This window comes from Talaromyces atroroseus, assembly GCF_001907595.1.
Source record: "Talaromyces atroroseus strain IBT 11181 chromosome Unknown scaffold_2, whole genome shotgun sequence".
NCBI lineage: Eukaryota > Fungi > Ascomycota > Eurotiomycetes > Eurotiales > Trichocomaceae > Talaromyces > Talaromyces atroroseus.
In genome coordinates this window covers 2696960-2715679 of record NW_017971434.1, presented here as the reverse complement: position 1 = coordinate 2715679, position 18720 = coordinate 2696960, and the positions used below count along the sequence as shown (strand labels likewise).

Genomic DNA, 18720 nt, shown 5'->3' with positions numbered 1-18720 from the left:
AATCTCTGAAAGGGCTCAAGATCGATCGACTCTACTTGCTATAGACTGTAGTGGCCATCCAATTGACAAGAAGTATAGGTTGGATTAGAGGATGTTCCGGATTGCCGTGATTGACAATTGATGTAGCCCGGGGGTGATTGGTTTCTTCCGATCAGGATTCGACAGGATAGACTAGGAAAAGTGAGGGGGGTAAGGATTTCGCAGCGCAATCGAAAACGTCCGTGGTCGGTGTGTATGTGTGTGTGTGTGTGTGTGTGTGTGTGTGGTTGCTGTTGTTGTTTGTGAGAGGCGAGGCGAGGTGGATTACCCTTGGACTGACTCTCTGACGTACAGGACAGCATTCGATGAAGTCAGGAAGCGGGGTGGTGGATATCCGAATCTCGCCTAGCGCATTGAAATGCATGACGGTTGACCTTTGTCAATGCCCTTTCGTCTCACTCAGTACCATAGACTTAATTCTATAATGCTATTTGACGTCTCTCCTCCATGTAATCCCGGATCTAAAGCGAATCATCAGTGATATCTCGAGGCTGATGCATTCTTCTTCTCCCTTTCCCTCACTTTTTTGCCCACTGAGTAGAACTGAGCACGCCCCTGAGCACCGTCAGTGAGCCCCACATAAGCTCACGGGTATGCGTAGTATACCTTGAAGGGACTTCTCCTCTGCGAGTATCATATTTCTGATCTGTCCTGATGTCTCATCTATCTGCTTGGCCTTATATTTTGATGGCAGTGATAAATCCCAGCTATCCTGGTATAAGTACTGTGCTGATGAGTAGGATTTGTTCTCAGGATTTTCTACCCCAAAACTCTCGTACGGATCCTATGTAAGTAGACAGAAGCTGTGTCCATTTTATGGGAGTCGAGGAACCCTAAGGTAATTTAATATGCTATATCCGAGATTAGTAAGAGAGAGAGGGGCACTAGGTGGTCTTTTTAGCCATTATAAATTGTTTTATGCCGCTGATAAGTTCATGGCTGATGGATAGATAGTATATCATGATGTAGACGGGTGTGTGAGTTTCTCTCTTCTCGGCTGCATTCTCGCTAATCAATTGACTAGACTGCATTCACATTGTCGAAGGATGCCCAACAGTTATGGCATTGTGAGAAGTTCCTGCATGGACTTTATGATGTGAAATAGGCCTTGGAAAAATGGCTTCACCCACGAAAAGTTTATAGAGGACGTCATTGAGCGCGATATGATGGAGTTTTCGCTGAACTAGCTAGGCGTCAGAGGCAGTGATTATAGGGAACTAGGTTGACGGTGAAATGCTATAGAACTTCCCAATCGGGTAACGGTTTCCCAAATAGGAACCGCTATTGAGATAAAAAGCCCTAGGTGCCCGGCTAACGGTCATCACAATAAAAGGCTTTCCTACAAGCTAAATTTAAGAGAACTAATATACTTGGTTACCCTCACACATCTCTTATACATGGTCAATAGATATTAACAAACAAAATATGATACAAACCAAGCGATCAATGCAACGCTCTCTCGTCCCAGCATAAATTGTACATAATACTCAAGATGAACTCAGTGTATGTTTCAAATCCTATGATAGATCAGTCGAAAGATCAGTGCCACAAATCCGTATGTAGAATGACCAACCTCAAGCATATCTTTCATTCCTGCAGCTTCCCTACCAGTGGTATCATTCAGAGGAATTGATATTAGGTCCAATTTCCTTCCCTGTCTGCGTCGGATGTACTGCGTTTTCCCCCAAAAGTGTTAATTAAAACCAAATATGCCTTGAAAGATGGGACTTACCTCTTCAATTGAAGTGGCGCCTGTCACGATATAGCGGATTGCCAGGACATTTCTTTTCTGTCCAATTCTGTGGACACGGTCTAGTGCCTGTCGCTCTGACATGGGATTCCAGCCTGGCTCAAGAAGGTGGACTTGGCTAGCAGCTGTAAGATCGATGCTAAATGATATTTGTGCGTAAGTGCTGGTTCAATACTAAGTCCTTAAGGATAAAAACGTACCCAACTCCAGCACTGCCCAAAGTGGCAAGGAATATAGTGCATGACGGACTTTTGTTAAAGATACGGAGTGCCGTTTGCGATGCGAAGAGCTTTTGCTGCCGTCGATCCTCTGAAATTGGAATCCAGTACCTTCGAGAGCTTTCTCCACCAAGTCGAGCATTTTTGTCCAAGAGGAAAAGATAACACTGGTCAGTATTTTTTTTTTTAGTAATAATACTCGAGGTGGATAGCATATGAGAGAATTTATCATTACCTCTTGATAGGCATCTCTTCTGGACGTTGAGATTGGCACCTGGCCATCTGAAGATTTTCCAACAGAGCTTTGACTTTAGAGGATGGACAATATTGTGTTTCAACCTCCATTTGATCTGTACCTTGAGTTTCCTTCTTCTCACACCCTGACTCAGAGCATACGGGGCAGACGGGGTCACTAGGGCTATCGCCCTCTTTGGCACCTTCAAGACATGCTTTGCATATCTGATGCATACAGGCCATGAGATCATTCATGTTCTCTTCCGAGTCAGCCATGGGATCATCACAGTGTTCACAGGTTGGCGGTGGGGTGACGGGATTCTCATCAAAAGACATAACGCTGTCCAACCATTGCTGAGTCGTAGAAGGGAGTAACTCGCGACCGTGATTGCATATTTGTCGAAGCCTTAGAATATATTGTAAAGTGTTTCGTGCGATCCGGCGAGTCTCAATAGCAGAAACACATGATTTGGTGAACAGCTTATACATCTTTCTTTCCTCCATGTTCAGCTCCACTGGTTGTATAATTTCCTCCCGTACAGGGAGTTTCAGATCAAGGGTCTCCTTTGTTCTTCGAAGCGATATGGCTTGGACGAGGGATCTGAGCCTTTTCCAGCCACGTTCACTCCCACACTCTATCGGATAAGTGAACGTGTCCCTGAAAGACATCCCGCCGTCAAAAGGCGATACACGGAGGAATTTAACAAGAGCCCCAAGCTCCTGCACCCGGTTCTGTATCGGAGTCGCTGTTATACACCAGCGGTGCTTTGCAGGGAGATTGTACACAGCCTGGAAGATCCGAGAGGATGGGTTTCGAATAACGTGGGCTTGATAAATAAGGGTCAGTCTAGTTTATATGTAGTTCATTATGTAAGCCAGTATTCATACCTTCATCTAATACAATCCTATGCCAGCCAATCTTGCGCAAGATACCGTCGCTTTTAGATTTCTCGTTAAAGTCCACCTTGAGGGTACCATATGTTGTCAGAGTGATGGAATGTTGGGTTAAAGCGCTGGCATCTCTTGTTCGGGTTGGGCCATGATAAACAGTGTAACTCAGTGATCCCTCTTTGAAGTGCCTAGAGCCACGTGTGAGCTAGGGTAAAATCAGTGTACGGAGATTGGTGAATACTCTTTTATTTGGTTCTCCCAGCTAGAGAGGGCTATCATACGTTAGTAAAAGTTGGGTCCAACAAAAGCTATAAAACCAAGACATACTTGATAGTGGTGAAACAATCAAGGTAGATTTTTTTGCTTGTTCTTGGCCCTTTCGTGTTTCATTCAATGAACCAGCTATTAAAGCCAGCATAGAAAGTGTTTTCCCAAGACCCATATCCTGTTTACTGGTCAGAGGAAACGCAATGTTCGATGGTAAACCCACTCACATCAGCAAGAAGACCTCCCATACACAATTCTGGTTCCTTTAGTTGAACATTGCCAGTGACAGAGTTGCGATATCTGAGAGAGAGGTGTCAGTCTATATCTGAAAGTCAAGGTCGAGGGGTGCATACATTTTCATCCCGCGTTCCGTTTCAACACCTTCTGACCAAAGAGATGGGAATTCACATCCATCAATCCGACCGGACTCTTTCTCAACCATCATGGCTAAAGCTTTTTTCTGATGTCTAGGAGAATATTAGCATCTAGTGAAGCAAAGATTGAGTGAGAAACATACTTCAAAAAAGCGGGCTTGATCCTATGGCTCACCTGTACCTCCGAGAATACGGTCGGGCCTGATGCGGAATTCATTACCTGAGAGGCTTGTGATTTTGCCGGGGCGAGTGAGTCAATTCAAGACCTTTTTCTTGCCATGATGCCCGGAATTCAGATCCCGGGGGGTATCAAATATTGTGGATTTTAGTATGTTGTCGACTCATCGAAATCATACGATTGTTGAAGGAAATAGCCATTGTCCCTCAGGAAATCATCAATCATGTCGGCTTGATCGCGAATGCCATATATCATGACTATAATACTGGCTCGAGGGTGGACTTTCGCGGAAAGCTTTGTTTGTATGAGTGAGACAAGGTGACGATCAGCTGGCCTGCTCTATTTAGACAACTTGTATTCAGCATCGCGAATGATTACGATATTTCCGCATATGTGTAATGCAACAAACTATGACTAGTCTATACATATGCGTTATAGCTCCATTGAGTCTCTGTTCTAGAACGTGCGATTGTATTTATACATACTTAATCGAAATTCTTTGTACAAAAGACGTATCGAGCTATCTGACACAATACTTCACCTTTGGAAACCTATCTGGAGAATCGGCAATCGTGCAACGGAAGAGCTAAAACGCATTTTTCAAAGCAGGCCCTGAGGGATTCTCTTCCACTCCACATAGCGCTCTTTCCCTGAAACACCTTCTTTCATGCAGCGGTCAAATTCATCTTGAGCTCCTGGCTGGCCTGATCGTAGTTTTAGCCGGTAGGGCCATTTCTCGATGATGGTATGTTTTTCCTTCATCATTGCGCCGAATACGTGACCAGCGGTGTGGAACTCAAAGTTCTTTAGAAACCTATAACAACAGTAAGGCAAAGCCTAGCTGCTTCGTCAGAACCATACTTACCTATCAAAAACGTGATCGTAGGTTGTCACGAGGTCCCGACCAACATTGAACTTGATAATCGCTGGATCGTACTTGGAATTCCTTGGTCCCTTTGGAGGCAGATATCTGAGTAGATCCCTCATCGCTCGACTATGAAGAGTAAGGCCCTGCATTCTGTCATCTTCGGTCAAGCTCTCATCAACTGCATTCATGAAAAGGGTTATCATGGTGGCATGTGGATTCTGCATCGGATTCTGAAGTAGAGGAATCATCAAATGTAATGTACGGTGAATTCCTAGCCAGGCCGTATCCGAGATGTTTGACACCTGCTAGGGATGTTAGACCCGTGATATGTGTACATATGACTTTTCAGAGAACTGTGGTTCCTATCGTTGAAAGATGTGCAGTCGGTGGGAGTGTAGTGGTATTAAGCACTTACGTCAATGCGGCTAAAAGAATCACTATCAAGAATACCAGGAAGGGAAGAGGCATCAAGGTGAAGAAGTTGGAAGGAGATTCTGGAGCTAGAAACTCAATTCAAAAAGGAGGTAAGTAGACCGCGAAGGTAAAAGAATAATTTGCCGTAGGTATCAGCAGTTGCAGCTCCGCTTGTTGTATCCAAAACCTCTTTCAATGACCACCCATTAAGAGGGTTTGCACTGTCTTTCATCGGCCAGGTATCAGCCGTCTGAAAAAATGTCCTGCCCCGTGTCAGTATCGCTTTTGAAAATTTAACGTGTTCCGCTGACGCACGGGTTTGGCTCCCTAAAATCCTGGCGCGGGAATCCGAACGGAAGCAAAAGGCCATCCTGGCGAAACTTGTGAAAAGAGACTCGCTCGATAGGGGAAAGGCACGACATATATCGGTCGCGAAAGCCCCTCCTTGACAAGGCTAGAGTGTTAGCTGCACGAGTTTTCAGTGCCTGCTCGGCTGTTAAGCCTGATGGTCTGTGGAAAACCTCTAAAAGGCGATTCCATGATGATTGCTTGAGGACAACTCTCAGCGAGCAATGGGCAAATTTCATAACGTAACACTCATAAGCAGCACCTTACCTATGGCTAGAAACCACCGCTCTGGGAAGACTGACGCTATTTAAAAGCCACTCTTTGCTCTGACAATGCAGCTAGCTGTGGTAAGGACAGCCTGGTATAAATTACTGTTCCAAATCTCTGTAATAATGTTGGAGTTAAATAGGTCGCCATTGATCAGTCAGATACTACCTATAGCGTCTAGAATTGTATCTAGTTTAGACTACATTTCAGCTAATGCTATAGACTACTGCTATTAGGTATGATTCATCCTGCTCATGTAAGTTCAGAATAAAAACATATTTTGGGTATCACAAGCTCATCCTGTCTACTGCTCCTGAGCCTCATTCCTTATTTCTAGTTAAGGATACGTAGGTGTTACAGCGGCCTAGCTGTAACCAAAACATATATTCCACAAACCGAAGTTCAGACTTGAGATAGACACGAGGGTGAGTGCTTCATTTAGCATAGATCAACTCATATTTATACCGCAACCTTTGGCGTATGGGAATTGAACTGCTAGTAAAAGAAAATTCATCTTGGCAAATGCGGACCAGACCTCAGCTCTGTACATTCCAGAACTCGTGCATAACGGTTTGCTCACGTTGAATTGCTTTTGCAGTATACGGCCATAGGATTGAGTTCAATATGCAAGGAAATTATTCCCGAAACTAAAGGCATAATCTTATTGGACGAAAAAGCCCCAAAATGATGCCAATCTAAGTCATTATACTTTAAGCGCACTAATGTATGCTGCGACAATAATCACATCCGGGAATAAGTAGTTTGCCTTGATTCGCTAGATTAGGTCACATGTGAGTCGACTAGTTACGTCGTCCAGCTTCCTGCAGCTACACAGACCAGCCAGCATTGCTTGAAAGTACTCTTTCTGAAGTTTGGCAACGCCCCGTCCGATGAATCCTCTAGAAGACACTCAAGAATTCCCCCTAGTTCATGTACAAGAAGCCCAGTCATTACTAGGGGCCGAAATCTAAGCTTTACCCAAATTTCCACCTCCTACCAGGCTTGCTTATAAAGTCTGGACAGACTTATAAAAATATATATATTGAGAGGATCTGATATCAATAAATTATCTGTCATGAGTATACTCAGGGACACTCGATTATCTGCACAGGTTCCGGTCTCAAGCGAAGTGCACAATATGCGGCTACCACTACAACCAGAAAATTTCAGTATTGTTGAGGAGGATGAGGACCAAACAAACGACAGCAACCTCCATCATAACCAACAAACTCGACGATGCTTGAGTCCAGAAGAAAGAAGAAACCTGAATCTCACTGTCGAAACCTTTTCAAATCGCTTATGGGCAACTGGAGTGGCCCATCTCTACAATCAACCGGATGGGAACGGTAGATCAAGGACTTACAGAGTACATCTAAATGGCCTGCAGAGGATGATCCTACACCACTTGCAAAACGAATTAGCTGATGTTGTCTCTCACATCGTCCACGATGAAGCTGCATCGCCGTCCTGTATGAGAAAAGCGTGACGATTGATGTCGGCGTATTGTAAGCCGATGTTGTGCTAGAAGATGTCTATTGTTGGTGCTGTGCTTATGGAGTTGATCAGTGACGGCTATACGAGACTACGATTTCATGATTGAAAGAATCGGGAAAGAAGAGCACACGATCCATTTTGCTTGACCTCGCGAAATTATCTAGAGTACTGCATCTTAAAAGACAATCGTCTCATACCTGCTGACGAGTCTCGTCTGAAGTCGGTCGGTCGCCGCGAATACAAAGAGGGCAGCAACATTCTTCCCGGAGGATCACGCCACTCTATTAGTGGAGAGCGAATGCTAAGAGACTTGTCCCGATGCTTGGCTATGGGATTAATGGGTGGTTTGGCACTGATAGGGCCGATGCTCCTGATGGTTCTTCATAATGACCTAACGACGACTCTCTCAACAGCTAGTTGCGCGACGATTTTATTCGCGTTAGTGCTATCTGTATTTACTGAACTTAGAGATGAGACATTATTAGCTACAGTGGCTGCATATGCTGCGGTACTAGTTGTGTTTGTTGGATCAACTTCGTGAACTTTATATCCCCAGTTCTGGTTCGTCACCAGCCCAGAATAATATCGATAAAGGGCTACTGCATTCCAGGCTTGACCTCATGCACTGCTGCCCTAGCACGACATAATAGTAGCAGCTAGATAGCTTATTTCATGAATCCTGCCTCTTACGCCTTTTCTTATCACAAATCATCTTGGATGACAAGGTGGTAGACCACATATCTAGCCAAACAATGCTGCCAATGCTAGGGATTTGTGAACATGTTGTGCGACAACGACATGGATGTGGGTGTGTGTACGTATAATGTATATAACCAGTCCATCACCTTCTTCTCTCATAGTAGGAAGAAAAATAAATAGCCCCTGTTCTGAAGTTACAACTTGCCACCTTTATTATACTCAGCGCACTCTGTTCTGCTGCCAATTTTAGCCTTCTTCTACCACCGGTCGTTATGGCTTATCCCTTCATCCATTCCAGCTGAGCGTTCATCTCATGATGGGCAAATTTATTAATGGGTAGATTATGATCATGAACAATATGATCTGTCTCCAATCCAAGTAATGTAGCCTGAAATCTTCTCAGCACAGGAGCAAGATGATACGATGATATTTGTTGCTGCCCTTGAGTAGCTGCAGTATTACCGTCTCTAGTATACTTTTGATAGTAGGCGTCGTTCATTGGAGAAGGGACCGTTGGAGAAATGGTTTTATATAGTCCTTGGAGATTATTTGAATCCTTGTATGATAAATGTCAGGTACTACAACAAAGCCTCAGTCACATCTTTCTACTCTTAGTCACTCGAGCCACACAAGAGCGCCAGGCACCTTTTAATATCTCCTTGCACCCTTTGTCCTGATGACCAACAGGGGGCATTTAATCATGCCTATTCATCAAGATGCCCCACTGCGATGAAAAATATCATCGAGCATTTGATTGATAGAATTCTTGAATTTCTCAGGGCCTCAGCTAACTTAGGTGCCAAGCCAATTATTTGCGTGGCTTCTTACGCATCCTTAAAGTTAGGTCTTCAAGAACCATTGACTATAACGCTTCGACCTTGAATGTTCCGTCTAGAACATAAAGATGGGTCTAGGAATGCGCTGGCGTTGTAGCGACTTTCTTGAGATTTGTGTCAATCGAGCTCAGTGTATGTATCGGCCTGTCAATAAACCCCTGCCAAGTGGAGTATTTATGACCACGTCCAGACCGTAACGGTGGCAAGCAGGGATGACTTCCGTTTCAATGTTGCGCGCTATGCAACAGCCAGTAACTTTTGTTGGAGTTCTATCAAAGCATCCTGGCACACATTGCGACGTTGGGGTCTACTGACTTATGGCAAGATTGCTGGCCTAAGCCAGCCACGCGCTGCGCAGAGCATCACAATTTCTGCAATCTCATGTGCTGCATAGTTACTAAGCCCCAATTTCTGAAACTTGCCCTCAGAATACATTTCTATTCGCTTCCTCAAGAGTCTCCGTGTATGGGACCGAGCGATCAGCCACATATTCACCTGCTCCGCATCCAACTCAGACAGTGAGGTCATGAGATTATTATGAATGGCAGCCCGAGCATGGCTTCCAGGAGTTAGTGGATAAGACGTGGTTGCAATAGCCAGACCACGGCTTTTCTACCCAGCCTGCGCGGTAAATCTCTCCTGCTAACACCCGGCGTATATACGCGCAGTGTCTATCTCGGTGTAACCAATGGTGTTTTGAAAGAGTTCCAAATGCTCCTCAAGCTCTATATTTGAACTGACTCGCATGTCACTGCCGGAGGACTTGGGGTTTAAAACCTGTGGTAGCCATTGCTGTAGTCGGGTAGAGATACGGGGTTGTTGATCAATAAGTATGTATGTTTAATAGAGGCAATAAATTACTTTGGATAATCATAACGAACATACGAACAGGGCGTGCTAGTTATACTACTGACTTTTTTTTTTTGGTTGCTTACTCGGCTTTTTACGTCCGTGTCGCGCCATCTACTAAGTACCTCCACAAATGAGTTTTGCTACCCTGTATCATCTGCACCTAATACGCAACGTTTCGGTTTGAATGAGAAAATATTCCTGATACGGCAATACAATCATATCAGTGACATCACAGCCCAGAATAGGCTAACCGAATCACGCACTACATATACGGGGTCAGTGGAGCCACTAGAGCGGGATCTAGCCTTAGCAGTCCCTAGTCTGAATATGGTAATACAGTAGAACCTGGTTATAACGAACGGAAGTCCTCTCAGGGTGCAAGTGAATACCTGGGTATATCTAGAAGTGGGTTTGATTTAGAGATAAAGAGGGCTCTGATATGTTAACTACTCTATCTAGGTAACAACAAGTAACAATAATTTAAAGTCCGTTTACTCCCCCCTAATTAAATAATGTAAGCCGAGACTCAATTCTAATATAGGGAGATCTTCCGTTCATTATAACCAGGTTCTACTGTATATGAATAGTACTTCCAGCATAGAATGTAAGATACATGGCATATCTGCAAACCATTAAAACGGGTGAATTCGTCCGTATTAATATATACCACACAGGGTTAATCGATAATGGAGACTATTGTTAGAATTCGTCCTTCATTCTGTAGGCATGGAGTACTAGGATTCAGCGGCTTTAATGGTGCAATCTCCTATCTCCTCTTGAAAAAATCCGTAAACTCCGTTTCTCACTAATCGCTAGCTTATATAGTAAAATCGAAATCGGCAAGTCATATACATCCTTTCATCAATACTCACTGCACAGTGCGAGACTTATCACCAGTTATATAGTTGGACTGTCTTTCCTTTGGTCTTAACAACACTGTCTAAATTGGACACTAAAATTTCTAGCGACTGCTGAAAATGGCACACAATAACCAAGAATCTCTTGTGTGGCTTGTTACTGGATGCTCAACTGGCATTGGCAGGTCTATTGTAGTTGAGGCCCTTGCAGCAGGTCACAGAGTCATTGCTACCGGACGCAGTGCTAGTCGCTTGACCAGTCTGGAACAAAAAGGTGCCAAGGTTATCGAGATTGATGTGAATGCACCTGCACCTGAGATCGAAGAATTTGCACTAAAGGCACTGTCAATTTACGGCCGAATCGATGTACTGGTAAATAACGCAGGATATGTGCAACTGGGAACGATTGAAGAAGCCGGGTATGTATATCCAATAAGTCAGACCTAGCACTCACTGATTGAGCTATTAGCCACGAACAACTATTGCAACAATTCCATACCAATGTATTTGCAGTTATGAATGTCACTCGAGCTTTTCTTCCAGCCATGCGAAGTCAACGTTCCGGAACAATATTTATGATTGGCAGTGTAGCTGCATTTCAGTTTCTTCCTGCTGCTGGGTTATATGATGCGTCCAAGGCCGCTCTTCGCGGTACGTCGAATTCCTTAGACTAGGCACATGAACAGAACTAATTCTTTTTTTTTTTTTAATTTAGGGTTGACTCATTCATTGAATAGCGAAGTTAAGCACCTTGGTATCAGGGTATGCCATGTGGAGCCAGGGTTTTTCCGTACAAATATATTCTCTCGACTCGCAGATCAAAACAGCACGCCACCAGTGTGCCGCACCATTGGTGATTATGACGAGTCACGCGAGCCTACTGTGAAGCTTTTCACAAGCGTCAATAATGTTCAAAAAGGCAACCCTGACAAATTAGCTAAAGTGTTGGTGGATCTAGCCCAGGGAACTGGAGTGGCTGATGGACGAATGTTCCCTGATGCGTTTGCAGCAGGCACCGGCTGTGTGGCAACACTGGAGGCTAATTTCAAAGACAATTTACGACGTATAGAGGAATGGAAGGTTATCAGTGAATCGACAGATGGGAACTGAGAATAAAGCAATGCTAGCCCTACCTACTACCTACAGTCGGTGCGCGATGAAATGGGTGGATTTTTGTATGGAGACGAGCCCCGCCGGGCCCGGAAGTTAAACGCATCAAACCACGCTAAATTAGCTAGAGCGGTTGTGACTAGCGTCGCTTGTAACTTGTATTTTTCTTTTATATCTAGATACTCATTATTCCCAAGCCCTCCTAGCTCTTGATATTTTCAGACGAATATGCGCAAACCACTCGACTCGTCTATCATCCTAAATACCATCACAGACTTCAAAAGAACGTCATCCAGATCGGAGACGTTAGGGGCCATCGAAATTGATTTCCGAAGCATGGATACCTGTCAAGATAAAGTTCATATTTCAGAGCAATTGGTTTACGAGACAATGCTCACCGTTGCCTCGATAATGACTGGTAATTTGGATCCTTAGGCATGACTAAGGCTGGAAGGCAGATTGATCAACTTGGGGTCTGAAATGGGGGTATTTAGCGGTGAGAGGTCTGGATGGTAGACAAATATGATCCAATGAATTCAGGGACTATGACTAGGAAGCGGGTTATAGTATGAAGTCGCTATGAATGTAGTCACTTAAATCAGCCTCGAAGGAAAGTTCCTTTATTGGTTAGTGTAGCCCTAATCCCAATTCCTTACCGCATTGAGTCAGGAAGGCGATTGTGAAAATTTGAAAACCACTAAGCGTTGGAAACCATCTTTAGTATGCTTTTAGCGCATTTAATATTTCAACTAGACTGCAAATGAACGTATGCCGTGTGTAATTACGTACAAGCTAGTTTAAAAGTTGTATATTAGGGTTACGCTAACCAACAACGGCAACTCGTTTCGAGCTGGGCGTCGTTGCCAAAAGTCTTGATCAACAACGGCGTCGTTCGTTTCACGATATGTGCCCAAATAACGTTTCGCGAAGATCCTAAATCAATTCGCTTCTTGCGTCCTTCTCGGGTACATCTCAGGATGAGTCAACTACTTTTATTTTATTAGGCTCTATCACAAGAGGGTAACAAAGTGTACATCAAGAAAAGGGTGAATATGGTATGACAAGGGTATTTGATAGGCTCCATCCATCGACAACATTTAAGTGAAAGCATTCAAAATCCAAGAAGTGAGGTCGCTCGCCACGTCATCCCTGGTTACAGATACGAAAGAATTTCGTCCGCACAGTGAATATATACTGAGAATGGGAAGAAAAGTGGCAAGGTTTACCGACCAAAGTACTTCAACTCAAAAGGTCTCACTGCAGCATACACCACCGCCGCAAAGATGAAGGACAACTCGAAACCTACATCACCACCGTACGGAGCCTCACCGGCGTGCAAAGCGATTGGGCCCACCCACCAGGTCTCACTCATGCCAGTCACCATGCCTGCAACGCCAAAGCAGAATGCGACAAAAGCGGCAATGCCAACTGGGAGCTTGCTGGGCTTATCGTAATCTTCAGGCTGGTAACCGCTGATACCACGTCGGAAAAGGAAATGTTCGGTAACACCAACGCCAGTGTAAATGGCAAGCCAGTACGCGATGATATCCAAAAAGTCGTTCAGGTAGACGTCGAAGTGGCTGTAGCCAGGAATCGCAACTCCAATGGATACTGCAGTCACTAGGGCGACCCAGATGAATCGGGGGATGCGCTGGGTCCAGCGGCCCAAGACCATGAGTGTCAGTGACACGGAGTAGACGTTCGGGCAGTTGTTGGCAATAATGGACAAAGCCAGAATGACAATGCAGAATTTACCAAATCCGCCTAGAGGTTCCAAGGCCGCGGCTAGGAGACCGCCGTTTCCAGAGGCAGCGTAGCCGGCTGCGTACTTGTTGACCCCGTCATTGGCACTGGCCGCTGTGTAAACTGCAGCGCCGAGCATCTCGGTGAACATGAGAGCGGGAATCAGACCGATCCAGGTGGCGAAGAACGTCTTTCTTTGGGGACGGTTGGACGGCTGGTAGACAGTGTAGTCGGCTGCGTAACTGGTCCATCCGGTCGCGAAGGCATAGACCGTTGCACCGAAGGAGAGGACGTCGCCCAGTTCCGATGTGCCAGTCCCCATGGGAATGTTCACAAAGTCTCCCGAATGAGCAAAGGTTCCCAGAACAATGAAGAAGATGATGGTGGTGGGGATCCAGCTCCAGTACTCATACATGTGCACAACCTTGTATCCCATGCAGGTGATGATAAATGTCAAGAGAGCAATAATCAGGACGCCCGCGTATCCGGGGACGTTAGAATTGACGGCATTGAAGAGCTGTGCCCCAACGATGCAGTCGACCGTCGCCCAGCCGAGGCAGGTCAGCACGTTGATACAGGCGACTGGAAAGGTTAGCCGTTTCCATGACATGCTGTAGAGATGTCGTTACGAGCTCGGTACTCACTGAATTTCGTGCCGTACCAGCCAAACCAGAATCTTGTCATCACCATCTGTCGCAGGCCAAATTTCGGCCCCAATGATGAGAAGAAGCAAACGGACAAGACGCCGAGGAGATTAAAGAAGATGATGACGAGGATGGCGTCCACAAATCCTAGGTAGAAGAGTTCGTTCGCCAGCACGCCGACAGCGAAAGCACTAACGACCATGTTTGCGGCCAGCCACTATGCTGAAGTTAGCAGCAGGAAATGTCCGACAGAGCAGAGAAAGGAAGCACACCATTGTGCTAATGTTGGCGTAGGAAGTATCATGGCGTTCACTTTCCGGGACCCGTTCAATGCCTCGCTGTTCGATGTTGAACTTGCCCGCAAGCCGTTGCAGCCTCGCGTAGAGCGAATCTCCCTGGTCAAACCTCTCTTCGCCGTCCGACGCGAAAAACGTGCCCGTGTGGGCTTGCTTTTCTGCATCCCCTGCAGACCCGTGACTGGAGTCTGGTTGAGAGTCTTGAAAAGCCATGGTTGAGATCGTCAACTGCCGGAGTACGTAACCACAAGGAGAAGAAAAGAACGAGGGAAAAGACGAACGAAGGAGAGAAATAAAGGGAAAGGAAGGACGTTTTCTTTTTCTTTTTCTTATTTTCCCACCTATAGCAGAACTAGAGGATTTTATCATAATTCACTATGCCACAAAAGTAACCCCATACATACCGACCGGAGCATTGCCTGCATCGTTTGAAGCACTCGCATTACACTAGAAGCAAAGTAGCATTCTTCTCCTTGCCACGTTTATGTTTTATATAGTGCTAGACCCTGAAACCCTTGTTCGCCGAGACAACTAGTTAATTAATGTTGCTTCGCTTAGCCCAGCTTGTCTATAACCGGGGTCATTAATTGGCCAATTGGTTACTTTGTTTTCGATAAGCACGCCACGTCCATTCAGAGGGACTTGACTATGCCCAATGTAACATCATCCGAGGATGAAGCGATTCTTCTATCAATGAAGTATAGAACGATTCCGATCCACTAACACTCAGTTGACCGTTGCCGAAACGTAGACCCAACCTCAATTTATATAAACATACTCGGCTTGGGTTTACAATTATCTTGAATACTGTTGGCATTCAGAGTGTGTTTCGAGCGCCCCCATCATCGACATACCAGGGAACACGTCGAAGGAGCAATAAATTGTGTCTCGGCCAATTCTCCATGCGAAAATCCACCGGAAGGACCCTTTCGAACCCTCGGGCCACGCGTCCACGAACCCCTGTACATTAGCGAGCCGTCTAAGAGGGGCCTAACATGATCTAACAGGGTCTGCCAACGTCCGACGCGCGAATGGAGATTATAAAACACACTGGGCTTGTAGTCCGACCGGCCTAGGCCAAGCCTCGCGTTCCTGCAGCGAGACAAATATCTCGCCACCGGAATGAAGGCAATCAAATTGATTAGATTGGCACATGTGATTAGTTATATGTATGTAGTTAACTACTGCACAGAATCACGCTTACGAATCCATCGAGAGAACTGTTTGGCTCTCACCATTATTTGTCCGGAGATCTTCATTTACGCGGAGAGTGATCACAACCCTTTTTCTTTATCAGACAACGATCTTGTTGGATAAAAGGTTAGCCATTCGGGGCTTTACCATGCATCCGAGCACACTTTGGCACCGTGGCACAGCGACTGTAATCGGCATCCCTGCGAATCGCAGCCTATCAAAAACGTCAATTCGCGGTGGTACTATATGCATGGTACTATGCTATCCCCCGCCACGGAAATATTGTCATTCTAGTTTAGTTACGAATTAGTTAAGACACTAACGAAGCAAGATATTGATGCCTCTGACTCGCTGGTACCTTGGACACTAGATTATGAAAATGCACAGGCAATTGTGAGCTGAAAGTTACTGCAATTCCCCCCTCCCCTTGGTGGCGATGTCACTCATTTCAATCATCGATACATTCTTTTGGTATCCGCCGTAGTATATTCTTGTGTCTCTCTCTCCTCTCTCTCTCAGAGAGAGTGGTCTATCAGTGAGCGAAGAGCTTATCATGTCTGGCAATGGGGAGTTTTTCGCCTGGGTGGCAGTGGTCGGTCTCATTGGTAAGTTCCAGCCAGAAATGCTTCGGCCAAAGATGCTGACGTCCAATTCTCCTCAGTCATCCTGCGCTTTGTATCGCGAATCATGCAACTTGGGTCGATCAAGAGACTGCAAATAGAGGATGGAATCATGGCGTGCGTGCTGGTAAGCGTCTCACTGAAAAAAAGGCTAGAAATCCTAGTAGCCCTAACCAACCGTCCGGTCTAGTTAGCATTTTGTGCGATGATCGTGGGCTTGATCACTGTCGGTCGACTCGGCACCAACGAAATCCCCTTGGGCACACCCATAGCAGACATCGGGCCCCCGTCAATTGCAGACCGTGTGCTGGGCAGCAAATGGGTCATCATCACGGAGCAGATGTGGCTGGCGACCGTCTGGGGTTGCAAGGCGTGCTTGATGCTTTTGTACAACAACATGACGACCGGGTTGAGCCTGCACCACCGTCTCGTGCAGGTCATTGGCATATTCACGGCGGCCAGCTACTTGCTGATTGAGATCTGTTTCTTTGCTGTCTGGTGTCGACCCTTCCATGACTACTGGGCGATCCCCGCGACAACGCGCAACTGCTCCGTCTACACCGACCACATGATCCTCGTTCTGTCGCTGAATGTTGCGACTGACTTGTTCATGATGAGCATTCCACTGCCGCTTCTCATCCAGGCGAGGCTCTCGCTCTGGAAGAAGATTACGCTATGTTGCGTCTTCTCGCTGGGCAGTTTTGTTATTATCTGCTGCTGTCTGTCCAAGTACTACAGCTTGCATTTCCCCTACGGTGCCGAATGGATCAAGTGGTATGTGCGTGAAGCCGGCACAGCTACAATCGTTGCCAACATACCTCAAACATGGCCACTGGTGCGCCGCCTGATGAATGTCAACTCCTTCTTCTCGACGACGTCCTTCTCTCGTACGCGACGAACTACCAATGACGACGGCTATCTCTCCGGTAGCAATGTCCGGCTGTCGAGACTGCGCGGGGACCGCATGCACTCGCAGATGATGCACAGTGGCATTGACCGCACCGATAGCCAGGAACAGATCAACACAACAGACCCGTTACAGATCTGGGAACACAAGCAATTTCAAATCACGGCGGAGGAAGCCGACGAGGAGGCCAAGTCTGGTGATCGTAGTCCGACTCTAGAATATAATTCGATTCCCTTTCCAGAGCGACCACAACCACGTACGACCGCAACTGTTACGATCGGATAGTAATGATTTGTCTCTTTTTATTATTATTATTATTATTATTATAACGCTTCTACGGATTTTCTTGGGGAAGGGGAGGATTAATCGGCCTTGGTTGCCCCTGTATATTACTTCGAGATAGAAATGCATAGATCTCGTGTCACGACCTTTCGCAAATGAGATTGTTTTGTTCTCTCGCTCGGTGCTTCCTTCGTAGATAGCATCGTCCAGCTCGGTCAATCCCACTGTCTCGTGGGTTACTGGTCGTCTCGCAAATAGGATTGTGGATGTTGATGGGATGTGTTTGAACACACTTGACGGTTGAAAGCTGCCCTCCATCCTGAAACTCCTCTCAACGAAATCATCACAACACAGAAAGAAATGAGAGGACTCACCATGGTGGCGTATAGTCTTTTGATACATCACGCGCTACTGTTTCTATCTCGCTCCCATAGCCAAACTTGGCAAGGGTGTATACGACATCTAGCATATGAGACCATGGCTATAGGTGGCCGAGATCCGCGGGCTTTCAGGCTTAAAGAATGCGTATCATAGGGATATACTCAAGCTAGATTGAAGATTCTCTTTCCACGGATCAAGAATTTCCATATTGGGATTTGCTGAGCCATACCTCGATACAAGCAGCTACAAGCGGCTGGCGTCATTAAATATGGCGGCTACTTACTTTAAGAATGTATCGCGCGCGCTTGTTGTCAACCACTTTACTCCGTACCTCGGTCTTGAAAAATGAGGCAAAAATTCAAACAACTTAATATCATCATGTGAGGGGCTGTTTAGCTGTGGAAGTTGTGCTGCGAAGATCAACTAGCTCTGCAAGGACAACTGACACTGCCAGAAGCAACAATGCTAGAATCGTGTCGTTTGTTATAAAATGATCTGGAAACAATACTAGATCTTCGCACGCACCTAACTCTATATTAGGGCCAGGACTAAATATGTTTGGGATCCGCTTTCAGCTTCTTCGGTTTTCCCAAGCTCGAGGCCCAGAGAGTTAGGGCTGTGCTGATTCTCCCACGAAAGTACTTCCAAAACGTCAAAGTATCGCATCTCTACGATTTGCCGAGTACAAGGAAATGCATTGGAGTGTGTGCTATGTGCGAATGCTATACGATCATACAAGGTGCAAATGCTCTCAACGTTTTTGAGATGTTATTTTACACTGCTATAATATAGGGAAATGGCACGTAAAATCAAAGACACCATCATGCCGGTCGCCATGAGCCTCCAATTGAAATTTGAATTGACGATCAAGTCATGCAATATCCATATCAGTCAGCCTCGCGAAGACATCTAAGTTCAGCAGCTCTCTCTCTCTCTCTCTCTCTATGGAGTGTCTCT

The 18720-nt window shown here is 45.7% G+C and overlaps 5 protein-coding genes across 5 annotated transcripts; 2 read left to right on the top strand and 3 right to left on the bottom strand.

Annotated features, from left to right (window-relative positions):
* Positions 1-1526: 1526 nt before the first annotated feature.
* Positions 1527-4176, bottom strand: UA08_02996 (hypothetical protein; the record flags this gene model as incomplete). The annotated part of the gene is made up of 11 exons (XM_020265099.1): positions 1527-1556; positions 1613-1711; positions 1772-1928; positions 1990-2174; positions 2404-3068; positions 3130-3320; positions 3374-3404; positions 3460-3577; positions 3627-3699; positions 3753-3866; positions 4130-4176. 11 exons carry the CDS (start codon positions 4174-4176, stop codon positions 1527-1529), a joined length of 1710 nt encoding a protein of 569 aa, XP_020122265.1.
* A 375-nt stretch (positions 4177-4551) lies between these two features.
* Positions 4552-5022, bottom strand: UA08_02995 (hypothetical protein; the record flags this gene model as incomplete). Its single annotated transcript, XM_020265098.1, has 2 exons — positions 4552-4765; positions 4817-5022. 2 exons carry the CDS (start codon positions 5020-5022, stop codon positions 4552-4554), a joined length of 420 nt encoding a protein of 139 aa, XP_020122264.1.
* A 5684-nt stretch (positions 5023-10706) lies between these two features.
* UA08_02994 (hypothetical protein) lies at positions 10707-11696 on the top strand (the record flags this gene model as incomplete). The annotated part of the gene is made up of 3 exons (XM_020265097.1): positions 10707-11005; positions 11056-11237; positions 11302-11696. 3 exons carry the CDS (start codon positions 10707-10709, stop codon positions 11694-11696), a joined length of 876 nt encoding a protein of 291 aa, XP_020122263.1.
* Positions 11697-12918: 1222 nt separating this feature from the next.
* Positions 12919-14592, bottom strand: UA08_02993 (Purine-cytosine permease fcyB; the record flags this gene model as incomplete). Its single annotated transcript, XM_020265096.1, has 3 exons — positions 12919-14021; positions 14084-14300; positions 14356-14592. The coding sequence occupies 3 exons, from the start codon at positions 14590-14592 to the stop codon at positions 12919-12921; spliced, it is 1557 nt and encodes a 518-aa protein (XP_020122262.1).
* A 1668-nt stretch (positions 14593-16260) lies between these two features.
* UA08_02992 (hypothetical protein) lies at positions 16261-17385 on the top strand (the record flags this gene model as incomplete). The annotated part of the gene is made up of 2 exons (XM_020265095.1): positions 16261-16320; positions 16384-17385. The coding sequence occupies 2 exons, from the start codon at positions 16261-16263 to the stop codon at positions 17383-17385; spliced, it is 1062 nt and encodes a 353-aa protein (XP_020122261.1).
* Positions 17386-18720: the final 1335 nt, after the last annotated feature.